The sequence below is a fragment of the Terrapene carolina genome, unplaced genomic scaffold (genome assembly GCF_002925995.2).
Source record: "Terrapene carolina triunguis isolate 2854851 unplaced genomic scaffold, T_m_triunguis-2.0 Scaffold67, whole genome shotgun sequence".
Classification (NCBI taxonomy): Eukaryota; Metazoa; Chordata; order Testudines; family Emydidae; genus Terrapene; species Terrapene triunguis.
The window spans coordinates 29,682,646-29,701,792 of NW_020664418.1; the positions used below are offsets into that span (position 1 = coordinate 29,682,646).

Genomic DNA, 19,147 nt, shown 5'->3' on the forward strand with positions numbered 1-19,147 from the left:
GGGCTGCAGAGGGGCAGCCCAGGAATAGGCAAAAGCAGCAGGTCCTAACCCCCCTTGCTGATGAGTGGTTTACAGACTGCAGTCTGCCCCAGTGAGCAGGGTCTAGATGGTGACTGGCAGTAGCCACTGAGGCAAGGTGAGGATAGAGGGTTGGGGGTTCCCCTGGGTGGGGAAGACCAAGATTGTGGGTTACTGCTGGGGCAGAACCCTGACATAGAGGGGCACTGGGGAGAGATTCGAGAAGTAGCAAGTCAAAGTACTGGAAACAAATAGTTGCATGTAAAATAAAATCATAACATGCATTCTGGAACAGGGATCGGCAACCTTTGGCACGCGGCTCACCAGGGTAAGCACCCTGGCGGGCCGGGCCAGTTCGTTTACCTGCCGCGTCCGCAGGTTCGGCTGATCGCGGCTCCCACTGGCCGCACCGCTTCTCACAGCCCCCATTGGCCTGGAGCAGCGAACCACAGCCAGTGGAAGCCGCGATCGCCGGAACCTGTGGACGCGGCAGGCAAACAAACCGGCCCAGCCCACCAGGGTGCTTACCCTGGCAGGCCACATGCCAAAGGTTGCCGATCCCTGTTCTAGAACATACTCACTTAACTAATTACTGTCATGTCTCACATTGCTCAGCATTTCTCAGCCAGGTAGGCTATGATTTTTGTAACCTTGATTAGTTGGTGGCTTCATATGCAGATAGACTTCCATTGTGAGCCACACAATGACCAGCTAGAGAAAGAAGCGTTTACTTCCCTGTAGTGGGGTGGTCACCTGCTCCGGCCCGGAAAGGGTTAAAGCCAGCCCTGGGAGAAGGCTGGGGCTGTGAGAAGTGGCTAGGCTGATGGGGAAGGCAGCCACAGCTGGGGCCATGCCCCAATCAGGTTGCAGCTGGCCCTATAAAAGGCCAGTGAGCCCGGTGCTTAGGAGACTCCTTCTCTAGCTTTTGAGAGGAAAGGACCTAGCTGTCTGGGAGCTGAGCAGGGACCTGAGGTAGGGCAGTGCTGGGGGAAAGGCAAGAGGGGCTGGGGAGCTCCAGCCTGACACCCCCCCCTCCCGGCTGTAAGGTCTTGTGCGGGGCCTAAACCAGGTACTGGGGTTGCAAAGGGGCAGCCCGGGGCTAGGCAGTGGCAGCAGGTCCTATCCCTCCTTGCCAATGATGAGTGGCTATTACAGGCTGCAGGCTGCCCCAGGGAGCGGGGGCTAAATGATGACTGGCAGTAGGCACTGAGGCAAGGTGGGATTAGGGGGTTGGAGGTTCCCTGGGGAGGGGAGACCCAGAGACTAAGGAGATACTGCTGGGGCAGAACCCCCAGATAAAGGGGCACTGGGGTCTGGGAGGGATATGGGGGCCAGCGAGTGGGGATGACATCAGCCTGCAGAGGGTGCTCCGGAGCTGGAAAGCGAGCCAATTCCCAGACCTCCAGCAGGAGATGCTGCAGGGGTGAGTCCCGAATCGCTACATTCCCCCATCTGAACAGAATCTATCACCTTCTAGTCACCTGTCTTAACTTACATACCTTAAAACCATAGTTTTCAGTATAGATACATAACTCCTTAAATATCATCCACACATACATTTTGCAAAGACTGTTATGACCAGTAAGCTACTGGCTTGTGGTAGAGACCTTACATGCCACCCTTTGATAAATTATTATGCATATACCAACCCCAGAGGATCCCTGTAAACCCCCTATACACCCTTTATGCCATCTGCCAGTTGGCACCTGGATCACACCAACATCATTATAGTTAGCTATATTTTGAGCTTTTGTTAATTTGTCACAACCTCAATACTGTATTTAAATTTGGGCTTTTGTATATTCAATTCCCTTGTTGGTTTAATAAAATGTAAGGAAAAACCCAAATGGAATTTTATAAAGAATGCAATTAGTTACATTTCTATTGTTATTGCTTATTTACTCAGGAATGGTTTCCCTTGGTCATCTGGGCACCTTCAGTAAATATATATTTTATTTTTTACTAATAAAGATTTACCCAAGATAAACCGTTCCAGTTGTTCCAATGGGTATTTTTTGAGGTACAAGACTACTGTATCTGTATACAATAATTATAAAAAACAGGGGGGTAAGTTACTGTACCAACTACACACAACAGCTACATTTAATAATTCTATTTATTTTTATTTTTTAACACTAGATTGAAGTATATGTTTCTTCATTTTGACGGAGATTGTCAATACCACTAAAGAGAGAAAAGTATCCAATATTCATTTGTGCTTCAGAAAATCTCCCCCTTCAACTATTTGGCTTGAGCACAAAATGTAGTCATGGATAAATGTTTTAAATCCAAATTAAGGACACTGGATTTTATATACCAAGGGTGGGTTAATACACCATTTCATTGCCAACAAAATTAAAAAAGGAAATCCCCCAGTTACCAGACTCTCAGCCCAGAGCCCTTTGCCTATAGCTGTGGCAGACTGAGCCAGCCTCCTTTGAGTGGACTGTACACATTAGTAGCTGTAAGGAACCAACAACATGATGGAGAATGTTTATAAAGTTACTAATTTCCAAGCTAATACCTTGGAAAATGACATATTCAGAGCTTCTTTAATACAGCTGGGGTGTCTTAAAAAAAATTCAGGGAGGAGACTGCTCCTCTCCTCTAGGGAAACCCTGCATGCTGTAGCCCCGTTAAATACAGAACTAAGTTAGGCCATGCCTAGACTGGGCATTTGCCCCAATTATAGCCACTGCTATAGCTGCACCCGTGCACCCCTTAGTACTGACAGAAAAAGCCACTATTTGTTCCCGTTGCTGGGATGTAGGGTAAGCTATTGGTGCAAATGGCTGCTTTCCTTGTCTGTCTTCGGGCCACACGACAGTGCAGATACGTTGGTGCTTGGCCCACAGCCTGAGAATTTGCCTCAATTCCAGCACAGCAGAGTAGGCAGTGCCTTCGCTACAGCGGTGTTTGATCAGGCACGGGTGGGCAACATCATGCTTGAAAACATCTCGGGAGCGGCTGTGTGGACAGGCTCTGGTCCTCCTTCCTCTCTGCTGGTTTTCCAGCCAGGTTTAGGGCCACCACGTTTACCCACCGTTTGAGCTCAAGCAGGGGCCTCTGGAGGTCAGCACGAGCGCGGTCAACCCATGTTAAAACGATGTTCACACATCACACGGGTTCGAGGCGCCAAGACGCAGCGCTGTTCCACACTAGTCTCTGGCCCGGCTCGGCGGCACGTCCCCTGGGAGGGGTCTCTGGCGGGGGGGTGAAGCCGGATTGGTCTCTGCCCCGGCGGGGGACGGATGGATGAAGGCCCCTGGCGGCCCAGCGGCAGGTCCGGTGTCGGCTCGGCTGGGCTCCACCCCGCTCGGGAGGGGCTGGAGCGGGACACACCTGGCGCGGCGGGGCCCGCCCGGGAGCTGCCAGCTGCGGAGCGAGCCCGGCTCCTTCCCGGAGGCGCGGAGCAGCGGCCCCATGGCGCTGGCCGAGCTCTACACGCAGGTGAGCCGGGCGGGTGCGAGGCGAGTGGGGCTGCGGCGTCCCTCCAGCGCGGGGCCCTTGGCCGGCCGGGGCCTGGCCTGCTGCCCCCGCCGCCCCTTCCCTGCGGGCTGGGGGAGGGAGATGCCGCCGCGCTCGGGGCAGGGGCACCTGCCGCTCTGGGAATGGACGGAGGGAAAAAGGTTTTGCGTGGGCAGGGCGAGCCGGATGTGCCTAGCCCCGCCGCGTCCCCAGCTTGGGGGGCGGGGCAGCACCAGAGGGTCCCTGGTCCCGAACTCGGGGCAGTGGGGCTGGGGGTGCTGCCGCCCCCCTGGCTTGAAGTCCTATTAACAAACACCGAGCACATGGTTTCCATCAGCAACCCCTCCCCCCCCATAAAAATTGCCCCTGCACCCCTGACTCCGGTTATATTTTGCCTCCAAAGTACGGGACTGGAGAGTAAATGCACAGCCTTGCCGACCCCACTCCCTCAGAAATCGTGAGTGAAGCCCCCCAGAAGCATGAGATTAAAAAGAAAAATACCACACACACCTGTGGGGGTCTTTGGATCTGCCTTCTGGTCTTTGTACTCGAGGCTTCACATCCACTAGGTTTTCTCTGCAACTATGACAGTTGGAAAAGTAGGGGGAAATCCTGGCCCTTTTGAAGTCCATGGGAGTTTTTACATTGACTTCAGTGGAGCCAGAATTTCTCCCCCGCTCCCTCACTCTTTTAAATGAAAACTACCCTTCCCACATAATCACAGGACTCCAGGAACTGGGGCATTAAGAAAAGTGCCAGATATTGTGAGAGGCTGAATTTATGGTAAACTGTTGAGATTAAAAAAAAATTTTATAGGAAAATATCATGACTTTCACCCAAGAGTCTGGTTTTAATAACTAGCTATGATTTACCACTCTCCTGGGACTGAACAGGGCTAGTAAACTGCAGGTTTCTGTTATATCTATACTCTATAGGTTATTTATTAAACTAAAATAAGGACACTATCACTTAGAAAGGAGCTGATTATCCTGCCTGGATGATTCTTCAAGTCTGACTGCCTGCAGAATTGCTTTAATAAATAAACCAAACATTTACACAATTGTATAGAGCTTCAGCTAGGCAATAATAATGAAACAGAAGTGAAATGCTGTTGTGAATCATGAGACCTGGCTTCTGTTCCCAGTTTCTGACACTGAAGTGAGGTTTGGCAGGTCACGCCACTTCCCTATGCCTCCTCCCTTTCCCCATCTATAAGCATTATCTACCTTTAGATCAAGTGCTAAGTGTTTATTACCATTATGATCACTTTACAGTTTGCATACTGTGGGGCCAGTTCTCATGTCCAGTGAGTTTGCTTTGCCCTGGAGACAGAAAGTAGAACAGAAATCCAGGGGATCCCGTTTTGTGAGGGATTCCCCTTGTATGGAGGAATCCTTGGGTGCAGCTTCCTGGCTACCAGTGCGTGAGCCACAGACGGCTATATCAGTAGCTGAGGACATTTTTACTTAAACCATGTTTATTTACTTATTACATTGTTAAGGTCAGAAAATAATAAATAAGTCTTAATCTTTGGTGACACGTTTTTATATTATTCAGCTCTGAATACGCAGTCAGCGCTATAAAAGACCTAAAGAAAGAAAACTTAATCTAAAACACATCCATAAAACCCACTCCTACAAATGCTTAAGTACATGCTTAACTTTAAGCATGTGTCCATTTAGTAAAGCATGTGCCTAAGTATTTGCAAAATAAGACCAACAGCCATAGATAAGACAAGATGCAGTAGGAAACCCATGGAAGTTTTAACTTAGAATATTAAATCAATCTCTCACTCCCCTCACCCACTGATGTGGTTCAGTATATTGAACTGGTAGAAGTAGTACCTCTTTAGACATATCTAAAACATATTGTGTTAGTCTTTAGTTATATCCAAGACCAAGACACAATCTGGCACAATTTGTACAAAATGAACGTACTTGCATTTGTTTTTTAAAAATAGTATATGTTAATTGGTATTCTGACTATGAACATATAGTTATATAGCAAAAAGTGAGACAGCCAGACATGTACAGAAAATTTTAACATGACTAATGAGACAAAATACAATCAGCATCTATGGAGCAGGATATGGGTAATATCAGTATACAGCTCTATAGGACACATAGGAATGCAATTAACATTTTTATGTAATTTGAAAAAGAAAAGTTAAGTTTCTGAACAATATTTCATCTCTTCTTGCTTCAGTATAGAATAGAAGAAGAATGACGGATTTATTATTGCTTACTATGGGAAGGGCATCTTAAGGTTAAAGGCTGGCCAGCGACACTCATATATGTAGTTGTGTATGTTTTAATTTGTTTGTTCAAGTTAATGCAGTTCATTCCAAGGGTATGCAGTTTGTTCCTCAGATTATTTTTAAAAGCTCTCTCATGTATCAGATATCATATATGTGAATTGAAGTAACCTAAGTAGGCTTTAAGATTCCTAAGTGGGTATCATGGAAGAGTACTTTTATTTGAAACTTTTGATATTGTTGTATTTGGGGGAGTATGAGGCATTATTTATGCAGAAGTCCCAACAAGCTAAACTAGTCATTCAGGCAATTCTGAAATAAGCACCTTGAAATACAGAATATCAGCTGTAAACTTTGAATATAATTGGTCATTCATGAAGCTAAAGGGGAAATTTATTCTTCAAAATGTAAACTGAATTTTTTGTTTGTATAATTTACTTCCTGTTTTTTCCCCAGTCACTATAATGTCATGGTAAATAAGTTGTCTGTTTAACTTTTTTCTTTAAATAACCAAGGTAAACACTGTGTCTGTGTATTACTAACTTACAATCAAATATCTCTGTTCTGCCATAATACATAATGTCATTACAAGTTTAACTCTAGATGTCTGGACTGACTATATTTATTCATCTTATTACTTGCACATAAGTAATTCTTTCTGAGTGGCTAAAATTCTTTTTGAGAAGCTAAAAGAACACAATCTATTCTTGAATCCAGCATAGTGTCATGCAGGCGGGGAAAGACTGGGTGTAACTTTAACGGAGAATAAGTAAACTCTCTGTGTTTACTTGTAAGGTAGGGTTCAATTAAACCGACCTTAAGCTGGCTGGTTACATTTACCAATGGAGGCACCTGGAATTGCTGGGACACTTTCTGAAGAATACTTTGGTCACATGCTTTTTTTGTTCTTTACATAAGCATAGTTTAGTTTCTCACATATGATCACGCTCAATCTAGGCTAGGGAGTTTGATTATAATATTGTTGGTCTGTTTAGAATAATATTTATTGAAATGCTCGCTTTTAGCATATGTAAATATGTATACAGTATCTTAAATACCCATGGAATCAACATATGTGGCAGCGATAAAAGTGAAAGTCTAGCCTAGTATTTCAAGACAAGGAAATAGTTAAAATTTCTTCTTCGTCTATCTTATTAAACAACACCTTTTATTTGGGTATAAAATGTATTAGTAATCTGATTTGGGGGTTATCTTTGATTGCTTAGGCAAAAATAATTTCACTACTATGGATTGTAGTTGTTCAAGAAAGACTTCTGTGACTTTGCATATCTTCTTAATAATATGCAACATGTTCCTTATTTTGTGGGCATCACCAAACGGACTCATGAAGGACATTGGAAGTTTGAAAGGTGTTCACCGAACGATATGTTTAGTACCATGTTTAGTACCATGGTTGTCAGGGGTCAGATCCAGGCGGGAAAGGTGGTGATACTCTTTTGAGCTTCACCCACAAAATAAACTCTGCCCATGCAAGTCACCAAAATAAGATGCTACTCATGAGATTATGCAGATATTCAAAATATGGTAGGTTCCATGAGGCTCCTTGAGCTTGCTCCCCCTTAAGAGGGATTGAATATGTCCATAGATTCTGGTAGGCTCCTGGAACACCACCTGATTAGAGGAAAAGAAGTAAGTAGTGGTATCTCCCAAACACCAGCTCATTTGTGGCGTCCACAGATGCAGATATGTGACCCTCTCTCTCTCTCAAATGATAATCCCTGGGCATCTGAGCTGACACTTCATTGAGATGAATGGGGCACCTCACAGAACTATTTTTCCAGGTTCTCTGCAGACTTACCTCTGCTTCGTTTACACTCAGTTCACATTATTGAGGTTTTCTTTGGCAGCATAAAAGCTAGACACTTACCTTTTTTTTTTTTTTTAATTAAAATTGTGATTCTGGAGAACAAGCTAGTGCCTTCAAAGAAGTACCTGCACCACCTATGGTCTCATACCAGCTATTCCTGAGTCCTGGAAAGATGACTTGAAAAAGGGGAGAATTCAGACATGTTTGTATATATCACATAGAAGCAAAAATGGTACAAAACCATTGTTCTAAAATACTTTGCGGGTCACCTTTTAGAGAGTATTCCCATTAGGGGTCTTTTGAAAGCTTGGATGTCTCTAAAGCAGCTTGGAAATAAGGATTCAGCCTATATGGCTCTCCTATGGGGTCACTGCTACAGAAGAGGAGGAGAGAAAACAGGGACTTGAACCCACTGACAGTAGGAGACAAGTGACATGGGGAAGTGGGAACGAGGCAGCTGAGCACTATATCCAGAGTAGCAGGAAGAAAAAAGTATCAGGGTGAAGTCTTGGTTCTATTAAAGTCAATGCGAATTTTGTCATTGACTTCAGCGAGGCCAGGATTTCACTTCAGGGTCTCTGTGAACAACTGTTTAAAAAACAAGAACAAAAAATAATACTATGATGATTGTCTCTGTGCACATGTTTCTCTTCTGGATATTCTGTCCAAAGAGGCACAGGGGATGAAGCAGAGCAGGTCCAAGGGAAGATGAAGTGAAGAGCAAAGGTTGACAGTGATGTTTGTCCTTTTTTTTTTTTTTTCCTCAAAGGAAAAAATACTTATTAAAGACACAGAAATGTGCATTATGGCTGAGATTTTCCAGTGAGCCTAAAGGAGTTAGGATCTAGATCCCACTAAAATTCAATAGGAATTGGGGTCATAACTCCCTTAGACACCTTTGCAAATACCAGCCTAAATACTTTATTAATGTTGCTTTTCCACGTAAGCAGTTGCAGCAGTTGTCATAGGGATGTTATGTCATAACAAATTGGAAGAATAAAACTCTCTATTAAGATGTAGTACACAGTATGGAAAAAGATTTAGAAACCCTGCCTCAAGATTTTAAGAAAGAAAGGTAAGGGAAAACCAACAAATGGTCTTAATCTGCACCACAAAATGGAAGTGATTTCAGCATATTTTTTAACAGAACACCCATTATTTATTATGGTTTTATTTTTTATTTTTATTTACTGTTCTATTAAGGGGATGTGGCAGAGAGGGATCTTTCAGGAAAGGGATGATATAAGAGATCATCGGGGCTCGGGGAAGGCCTGACATTTTCTGGAAGTAAACCCTGACAGTGGATCTTAACAAGATTGTCAGCCGTGGCATTATTTCATTTTGAAGAGTGTGTTTTTGCTATAAGTGCTAGAGCTGAGAATTTCAAAATCATTGCTACTGTTTTGGTCTCCGTATCATATTGACAAATAATTTTTAGTTTTGTGATCAGTATCTCTTTAACGGTAGCTGTGCTACAAGTGATCATGACTTGATAACATTTATAATGTGCAAATAGATTAAAATCCAGATCAGTTTTATATATATATAAATAAACTTGGTTCTTTAAAAGGGCCATTTTCGCAAAGTTGAAAACAATTATGAGCCAAATCAGCTGGGAGGAAAAATTTAATCAAAAATATGTGAGTGATGATTGGGAATTGTTTAAGAACACTTTTCTAGATGCCCAAAATGTCACAATTGAGGAAGAAGTCTGTATTAGTGGTTTAAAAACTGGCCTGGTTTAGCGGGGAAGTGAAGGCAACTGAAAAAAGAAGGATATTGATAAATTAGAGAGGATTCAGAGAAGAGCCACAAGAATGATTAAAGGATTAGAAAACATGTCTTATAGTGATAGGTTCAAGGTGCTCAATCTGTTTATTTTAACAAAGAAAAAGTTAAGGGGTGACTTGAGTGATGTGATGTTCGTCCATCGTTATCGATGAAGACCTCAACAACTCATTCTTTCGATGACCGGGCTTTGTGTATCTGAAGATGACTGATCAGTCCGATTCGGGCGTGAAACGTCCTGTCACACGTCGGGCAAACATGTAATGGCACTGTCGATGATGTACGAGCAGCTCTGGACTTGCGCAGCTCACGCTTTTTTTCAGCCTCAGCAATACGCCTCGCCTCAGAGGTATTACTGCCTGTGTGAATAAGGCTGTGCCATGCTGAACGGTTCAGTGCGAAGGTTTCCCATGTGACGGTGTTGATCTCGAAGGACTTCAAAGAGGTCTTCAGCGTGTCCTTGAATCGCTTCTTTTGTCCTCCATGGGAGCGCTTTCCCTGAGTGAGTTCTCCGTAGAAGAGCTGTTTAGGAATGCGTTCATCTGACATTCTCACAACATGTCCGGCCCACCTGGTCTGGGCTCTCATCAGCAATGTGTGAACTGACGGCAGACTGACTCTAGTAAGGACATCAGTATCGGGCACTTTGTCCTGCCATCTGATTTTTAGAAGCTTTCGCAGACGGGAAATGTGGAAGTGATTGAGCCTTCGTGCATGACTCCGATAGACAGTCCATGTCTCGCAGGCGTACAGCAGAGTTGGAAGCACCACTGCTCGGTAGACCTTCAGCTTCGTTGATAGGCTGATCCCTCGACGTTCCCAAACATTGAAGTGCAATCGGCCAAATGCAGAGCTGGCTTTAGCAATTCTGCAGTTTACTTCATCATCGATTGACACTGCTCGGGAAAGAGTACTGCCCAAGTATGTGAAGTGGTCCACTGTCTGAAGTCTCTGTCCATTTACAGTGATGGACAGTTCTGAGTACGGAGCGTGGGGAGCTGGCTGGTGCATGACCTCAGTCTTCTTGATGTTAATAGTGAGACCGAAGTTATTGCATGCAGTTGAAAACTTGTCCATACTGGCTTGCATTTCTGGCTCAGTACTAGCATTCAGAGCACAATCATCGGCAAAGAGAAAGTCTCGAAGTACAGTTTCCTTCACCTTGGTGATGGCATGCAGTCGCCTCAGATTAAATAATTTCCCATCAGTTCTCTACTTCAGGCCTACTCCTTCAGTGCAGTGTTGAAAGGCATCAGTCAGAGTGGCAGAGAATATCATGCTGAACAAAGTGGGTGCTAAAACACACCCTTGCTTGACGCCGTTGGTGACTGGGAAGGCCTCAGATGTTTCACCGTCATCCAGGACACGAGCCATCGTACTGTGATGAAATTGACGTACCATTCGTATAAATCTGTCTGGACAGCCAAATTTCGACATGATCCTCCACAGGCCCTGGCGACTGACAGAGTCAAATGCTTTCGTGAGGTCCACAAAAGTGTAGAGTTCACGATTCTGCTCTTGACATTTCTCCTGTAGCTGACGCACAGCGAAGATCATGTCAATAGTCCCAGGACCCTTGCGGAAGCCACACTGTGATTCTGGCAGTAAGCCCTTCTCCAGGTGAGTAATCAATCGGTTCAACAGAACCCGTGCAAGAACTTTCCCCGCTATAGAAAGCAGCGAGAGTCCACGGTGATTGTCGCATACCTGGTGATTGCCTTTCCTCTTAGAGAGGTGCAAGATGGACGCGTCTCTAAATTCCTGTGGAATGGTTCCCTGCCTCCAGAAGGACTGAAACAGCTCAGTGAGTTTCCGTAGCAGCACGGGTCCACCGACTTTGTACATCTCTGCTAGTATGGCATCTGACCCTGGGGCTTTGCCACTTGACAGCTGATTGATAGCTTTCTTCACTTCGTCCTCTTCTGATGAAGCATCCATGGAGTCATTGACTACAACCTGGGGCATCTTGTCAATGGCCTCATCATTGATGACTGAGGGGCGATTGAGAATTGCTTCAAAGCGTTCAGCACATCTCTGGAGAATCTGCGTCTTCTCTGTAAGGAGCACAGTACCATCAGAGTTCAGGAGGGGAAAGCTCCCAGAAGACTGTGGACCATAGAGTGAGTTAAGGGCTTCATAAAACTGCTTATAGTCGTTCCTGTCCGCATATGCCTGTATTTCATCTGCTTTGGCGCTCAGCCACAAGTCCCGCATTTTGCGCAATCGGTTCTGTACTGTTCTGCGAACGTTGATAAAGGCGGTCGTCTTTGCCGCCGAGGATGGATCGTTTTGATATGCACGATGCAGGCGATGCTTCTCAGCAAGTAAGGCCTGGATTTCTGCATCATTTTCGTCAAACCAGTCTTGCTGCCTGCATGTGGAGGGCCCCAATACCTTCGATGCAGCTGTATGGACAGTGTTGCGGAATCGCTCCCAGTCTTTCTCAGCGTCATCCTCAATACAAAGATCAGCAAGCTCATTCTCTAGGTCTTCCGCTAGATTTTCAGTGATGCGGCTGTTCTTCAGCTTCGACACGTTGATCCTTTTGAGAGCTTTACAGCCTTGTGGTCGTCTCTTCGGCATGATACGGAGCTTCATTTTGGATACTATGAGCCTATGATCCGTCCAACAATCAGCGCCACACATGGCTTTTGTAACCCTGACATCTTGTCTGTCCCTTCTCCTGATGATGACATAATTGATCAAATGCCAGTGCTTGGAACGGGGATGCATCCACGAAGTCCTGTTGCGGGTAGGAAGGCGGAAGACCGTATTGCTGATCAGAAGGCCATGTGCTGCACAAGTTTTCAGCAGTAACAGGCCATTGCTGTTTCACTTTCCCACTCCATTTTTCCCGATGACTCCTTCCCAGGCTGCGGCATCGCATCCGACTCTTGCGTTAAAATCGCCGAGCAGAATCAGCTTGTCTGTGTGGTGCACTGACGATAGCAGAGTATCTAGTTCTTCGTAGAATTTATCCTTCACATCCTCTGGGTTGGTCATTGTAGGAACATATGCGCTGATCAAAGTAGCTTGTTTTCCTTTTTGAAGCGGAAGCTGCATTGTCATAAGCCGGTCATTCATACCCATGGGGGACCTGGCAAGTTTCCGAACAAGATGATTCTTGATGGCGACGCCAACTCCAGATTCGCGACGCTCATCACTGCTGCGGCCACTCCAGAAGAATGTATAGCCACCGCCTGTCTCGGACAGCTGTCCTTCATTAGCAAGGCGAGTTTCGCTAAGGGCTGCAATGTCAATGTTGTAGCGTGCGAGCTCTCTAGCGACAAGTGCTGTTCTTCTCTCCGGTCTGTCTGCCGTGATGGTTGTCCAGTAACGTGCGCACATTCCATGTGCCAATAGTGATCGGTGTCACTCTAAGTTTTGTTTTTGTTCGACCGCTTTTATGGGATCCCCGCCAGCCGCGGTATGCTGGCCAGGGTAAGGTGAAGCAGGCAATGTTTAGGGCACCTTTTCTAGCCCCCTCCTCGTTCTACGGAGGTAAGCAGTGCAATCCTGAATAGGGCTGCTCAGTCGCTCAAGAAGATGCCGAGCTCCACTGCTGCTTCGGTCAGTGAGGAACGACCATTATGCCTGAGCCGCCTATGTGCAGGTCCGCGGCTACAACTCCCAGTGTATCCACACCTGCTGCTTCGTTGCTCGCCCATCTCATATCATATCATATCATATCATATCACATCATATCAAGTCCTGTGGCGATGGGAGAGCGACAGTCTATAAGAACCTACATGGAGAACAAATATTTGTTAATGGGTTCTTCAAACTAGCAGACAAAGGTATAATGCAAGCCATTGGCTGGAAGTTGAAGCTAGACAAATGCAGACTGAAAATAAGGTATACATTTTTAACTGAAAATTAACCATTGGAACAATTTAACAAGGGTTGTGGTGGATTTTCCGTCACTGGCAATTTGAAAATAAAATTTTGATGTTTTTCTAAAGATCTACTCTAGGAATTGTTTTGGGGAAGTTCTATATCTTCTGTTATACAGGTGGTCAGACTAGATCATCACAATGGTCCCTTCTGGCCTTGGAATCTATGAATCTATTAATTGTTTCTGGAATGTTAGTCTGATGCATAATGTGAATGCATCCTATCTTGTTATGCACAATAATACTTGTAGGAAGTATTACACATACAAAATCGTACTATGTTCTCAATGTTACAACCAGCAAGTTTCTAAAGTGCAAAAAAAAAGTTCCATTACATGAGTACTCCATTAAGGTGTAAGATCTGAATTCTAATCTATGAAACTTTAAAGCTCTCTTTGCTATAGGATTTTTTCTGTAATGGGTAAAATCTAGTCAGTGCTCAATTACTGAATACAAAAGTTTGAAAAGGAAAGTTTAGCAATTAGGAATGAATTATTTCAAATGTAATCAGCATTTCAAACTTTGGCATGTCCTTTTTGTTATGCTTCACTAATAAGTTGCTTGTTTGGTTCAGAAAATTAAAGTGAAAACCCTGTTGTTGTTTTTTTATAATTGGTAATTGTTCAGGATTTCATGTTATAATTAGTCTGGGTAAATAGCATTTTCCCCTGCACTAGAACAGCCAGTCTGCATTCAGAATATCAAAGCCGTTAATCAGTGCTGTTCCTTATTCAAATTCATTCAGTAGTATTGATTTTCAACATTTGCATTGGTTTCCACTAGTGAAGTCTGATAGTCATCTATGGTGGCCTATTAAAATAAAGGGTTATCCTGATATTATTTCTTTTTTAATGTGGGGAGGAGGATGGGTGGTCTTTAGAGGCAAAAGCACAGCACTAGGAACCAGGAGACCAATCTGCCGCAGGACATAAATATAGGAGCTTCCATTGACTTCAATGGGAGTTTTATCTTGTGGCAGGAAAATAGGGCCCCAAGATCCTATTTTTGCCACTGCCACATACTTTTTGAGAGATCTTAGGCTAGTTACTTAACCTCTCTGTGCCTCAGTTATCCCATCTGTGAAATGGGCACGATGAGCCCTACTCCATAAACATATTTTGAGGCTTCATTCTTTTAGTGTTTGTAAAGTGCTTCAGGATCCTTGGCTAGAAGACATTATGGAAGTGTAGATTACTATCATGATACTGTATTTCTTATGTCACTCGCAGAATAGAAGTAGAGATGTGATTGTTTTGTCGGTGGTTAGTTTCAACTCTTGTCTGGTTTCACATATCCGATTTAGTGGCAGTAATCAGGTAACAGAATGCCTCTTAGTGTAAACGAATCAGCAGAGGAAGGCAGTAGTGCTGTAAAGAGAGAGTCACACAGAAGCAAATTTGTACAGAGAGATCATTTGTACAAAAGGACTTCTCCTACATAATTTCTGTTCCCTGGCTGCTGTCAAAGAGATGTGTACTTCAGATAAGAATTTTCCCACCTTAGTCTGTTGCTAGTTTTGCTTGTTCTTTCAGTGAAGTCATAATGCTATTGTGGTTAACATCAATCTGTTGCTATGGAGATGACTGTGATGTCATAAACAAAGCATTATGACTTCACAGTAGGAAGAACAGATGGTCTGTGCCAGAGCAAACTCCAGTATAAACAACAGAGATAATCATGTCTTTGATAATTTATTTAAAGTGGCAGTGGAAATTATTAAAAATGTAGAACGGCATTGGTTCTAAATGAAATTCTCTAAAAATACAGTAGTTTAGCGAGAGAGAGAGACAGTATATACTCTATACTGATGGCAGCTGGACACACTCCTTCCACTTTTGTTGTATAACTTAAGTTTTATACTTTTTAAGTGAGTGTTTATACAGGAACATCTGCACTGTTTAGCCCTTAGTCTCATGACTAAAGCATATTTAAGATATACAGGTATCACAGCAAGTTGTTATATGTTGGTAATACTTTGCACCTAAGTAGCAGTATTACTTTTGAGGAGCTCAGAACACTTCAATAACCATTGTTTCACAACTCTTCTACAAAGAATTTTGTTCAATTCTTTAAACATATAAAGACATCCAGTTCAGCAGCTCACATCAAGTGTAAGGTGCTTTTAGGGCAGAATGCTTTAACTCTGGGGCTGAGCTAAAATCCCTAAAGGGTGAAAGATTCCTGCTGAACCAGCTGGCCTTATGGGAGCTAGTTGGCTGGCTGTAAATAGGGAAACCATCCAGCAGGCTTTGAAGTCTGTCTTCAGGGACCTGAGAGATTATTCTGTGGAGTTTGGTCTTTAATCATATAAAAAGAAAAGTAACTGCGTAGGTATTTTCTTTTGCAAAATTTTTCCTATGTTAAATCTCCCCTTACATGGTTTTAAGGAAGTGATCATGTAAATCCTACAGAATAAGACTCCTGGACTTGTGTAATACTTATAGCAGAGATACTTGTGCATGCTCCTTAAAATCAGAGCTTCTGCAGCAAGCATGATTTTACTCTCTTTTCAGTGTCCTTAATTGAGAGTACTCTGCTTCCTGCTTAACTTGAAACTCTGAGCCAGCACCTCTGAGATCTTTGGATAATTGAGGTTACACTGTATAGCTCTTTTACAAATATAATTAAAGCACAAGGCATTTGCCCATGGTACCACAGTAAGTCCATAGTGGACCCAGGAATAAAACCTAGGAGTCCTGCCTCCAAGTCCTGTATTTTAACCATTCGATCACATTAAAAAAAAAATCTGGAAAATGTATTTTAAAGATAGTCTGTTCCTTAAATAACATTGGAGTTAATGCTTATCTTATTCTGCTGTTGTAGTACAACAGGGTTTGGATCCCTGACAACGAAGAAGTTTGGCAGTCTGCTGAAATCACAAAGAACTACAGAACAGGAGACCATGTGCTTCACCTACTATTAGAAGATGGAACGGTAAGAAAAAATAGACATAGTTATTTCAATTTTTAATGAGAGGCTGGATTAGATCACTGGTCTGTGTAGTCCAGGATGTTGTTTCTGACTGTGGCCAGTACGATGTTCTTGATTTTCTTGCAATCTTAGGATTTTCTAGCCATTAAAACTGTACAGTAAGTAGCAATCCCCTAAAAAAATGTAAAGAGCTTAATTTTACCATCCAGTGCTTGTCAGTGTATGCCCCATTGCACTGACAAGGGAAAATGGAGCTATGCCAATTATGGTGTTAGCTGAGGAGCTTGTCCATAATTTTTTTGTAAACTCATTGCTTTAGTATATGATTTGTAGTACATATACAGTAGAACCACACTGTTATGAACCTCTAATTTGTGACACTACTTTTTTCCAAAATACATCGTGAACACCTCCCTAGCCTGAGAATGAGTTATTGTATGTTTCTCTGATTGTCTGAGGTGCAAGGACAGAGATGGGAGTGAAGCTCTTTGTAAGTTGTTATACTGCACCCATCACCTTGGTATCTGTGCAGCTTACAAATTTGTTTATGTAAGCACAAGAAGATTACTATGTTTCTCTTTGCTTTCCCCATTTTATAAGGACTACTTTTTAAAAAATGTGATATAAGCTGAGTTATTGAAGGAAATATAGGTCAGAAAAGTGGGGTGTTACATTTTTTTCGAAGGGCAATGAGGTCCAGGATTATTTTGAGCTCTTTGGGAAGCATGTTCCACAATCCTGAGCCAGTTGCCTCTTCTGCACGCACATGTCACTCTTCAGGATGACCGTTCCATTGTTCCAATAGAATATAGCTGTCATGCAAGGACATGATCATATAGAACAAGGGGCTTTCTTGGGTTATTTGGGTCAATCCCACAGAGGGCTTTGAAGATTAGGGCCCAGATTTTCTAGGACTTGGTGGGGAACGAAAAGGTAACTTTATCTCATCTTTATGTTCCCCACCTAGTCAAAGGTTTGTGATAAGTTAGAACTGTCTTTAGAAGCTAACTTAAGACCAGTTGCCTGTAAGACCATAGGCCATTCCAGCACCTGGGACAGCTGGGAAAAAGGTCACTCCAGCTACACTCATGCTCCCTAAATTGCATTTAAACTACTGCAGAGTTTTTATGTTTAATTTAAACCTCTCATTCTCTGTACTGATTGAAGAGGCTTCATGTAAAAAACACTTGGTATGTTTCAGTACAATATATTAGAGAGAAAGGAAATAAGCCTTTATTTTTATGAGACATTGAGGGGCTCTATCTTGCATTCCTTGTACACTAAAATGACCATGGATGTCACTGGAAGTTAACTGGTGTTGGCAGAATGGAAGATCAGGCACTGATCCATCATCCATGCAACAGTTAGGACAAAGGTAGCCAAAAAGTTCAATATGTATTTACACGTGCGTTTCATGTAATTTGTATTGTCAGGAATTGAATTACCCTGTTGATCCAGCACCTTTGCCACCTCTACGAAATCCTGACATACTTGTTGGTGAAAATGACCTCACAGCCCTTAGCTATCTCCATGAACCTGCTGTTCTACACAATCTTAAAGTTCGTTTTGTGGAGTCAAAACTTATCTACACTTATAGTGGTACGTAAAAACAAACCCAGGGTGTCAGATAAATGATTAAACTAACATTTTAAAAAGTTTACATCTTTGCTGCTGAAAGTACAATAGGATCAGAATTATGTTTTCCTGAAATCTGTTAATTAAGTTTCTTGAAGCCAGGGTGATTTATGCATGAGTAAGGACTGATCCAGTGACCAGGCCCCTGCATAGTGATTAGTTCAGATATGAATACTTTTACTACGCAGCAATTTAGTTGTGGTTGCTCGTTTTCAATACCTTACCTTTTGTTAGGTCTTGTAGAAAATGGGAGGATACATCTGATTTTTGTCCTGTTTATTTTTTCATAGGAATCATTTTGGTTGCAATGAACCCCTATAAACAGTTGCCAATATATGGGGATGCCATTATCCATGCATATAGTGGGCAGAACATGGGGGATATGGATCCACATATATTTGCTGTGGCAGAAGAGGCTTACAAACAAATGGCAAGGTACTGTATGTTTTCATTGTTTAACGCTTGTTTCTTCTAAAATATAATTTAAAAATCTCATGGCAAATACTATTATTTTGTGACATTAATTGAATTTTGTTTTGTAAATGTCCAAGCAGCTAAGATTCCTTTTGTCTGGATAATTTCAAGCAGCCCACCCTCAAAGAGAAGAGAACCTTGTAACCTCTGCGGAGAGGTGCTGAGGGGTAGAGTTTCTGGAACTTACACCCCCTTCTTAATACCTGTCGCGAGGAAAGGACAAAGGTGGTCCTAGCTCAATGATTTGTGTTGACTACAGCCTGCAGGGGACAAACAAAACAGGAGAAGCCAAAAGACCAAGGAGAAGCTGAAAGCTGGCAGTGGTGCTGGTCACAATAACATTTACTCCATGCATATATATACTTTTAGACTATCAAGATATTTAAAATCTCCTTCTTACCGTTCTGTTTTAGAAACAACAGGAATCAATCTGTTATAGTCAGTGGAGAATCAGGAGCTGGAAAAACTGTGTCTGCTAGATATGCTATGAGATACTTTGCCACAGTCAGTAAGTCAAACAGCAATGCGCATGTGGAGGATAAAGTACTGGCATCCAACCCAATAACAGAGGTAAATTTAAGGATGTATAAGTAAAGGGTCTTTATACTCATTAAAGGCTGAATCCTGAAAGCTGCTGAGCTCCTATGGTAAAAGTCAGTGAGCATTCCAGGTATTCAAGTAACTCTTAGGGTACGTCTATACTTACCTCCGGGTCCGGCGGTAAGCAATCGATCTTCTGGGATTGATTTATCGCGTCTTGTCTAGATGCGATAAATCGATCCCGGAAGAGCTCGCCGTTGATGCCGGTACTCCTGCTCCGTGAGAGGAGTACACGGAGTCGACAGGGGAGCCTGCCTG

At 43.2% G+C, this 19,147-nt stretch overlaps 1 protein-coding gene across 1 annotated transcript in view; it reads left to right on the top strand.

Moving 5' to 3' along the window:
- The first annotated feature begins 17,693 nt into the window (after nucleotides 1–17,693).
- LOC112106591 (unconventional myosin-Vc) overlaps nucleotides 17,694–19,147 on the top strand; it is a 50,545-nt gene continuing 49,091 nt past the window's right edge. Inside the window, exons 1-3 of the mRNA XM_026648293.2 lie at nucleotides 17,694–17,779; nucleotides 18,106–18,250; nucleotides 18,703–18,859. Of these exons, the coding sequence (XP_026504078.1) occupies nucleotides 18,123–18,250; nucleotides 18,703–18,859 (285 nt within the window). The 5' untranslated portion in view covers nucleotides 17,694–17,779; nucleotides 18,106–18,122. The remainder of the gene's footprint in view (nucleotides 17,780–18,105; nucleotides 18,251–18,702; nucleotides 18,860–19,147) is intronic.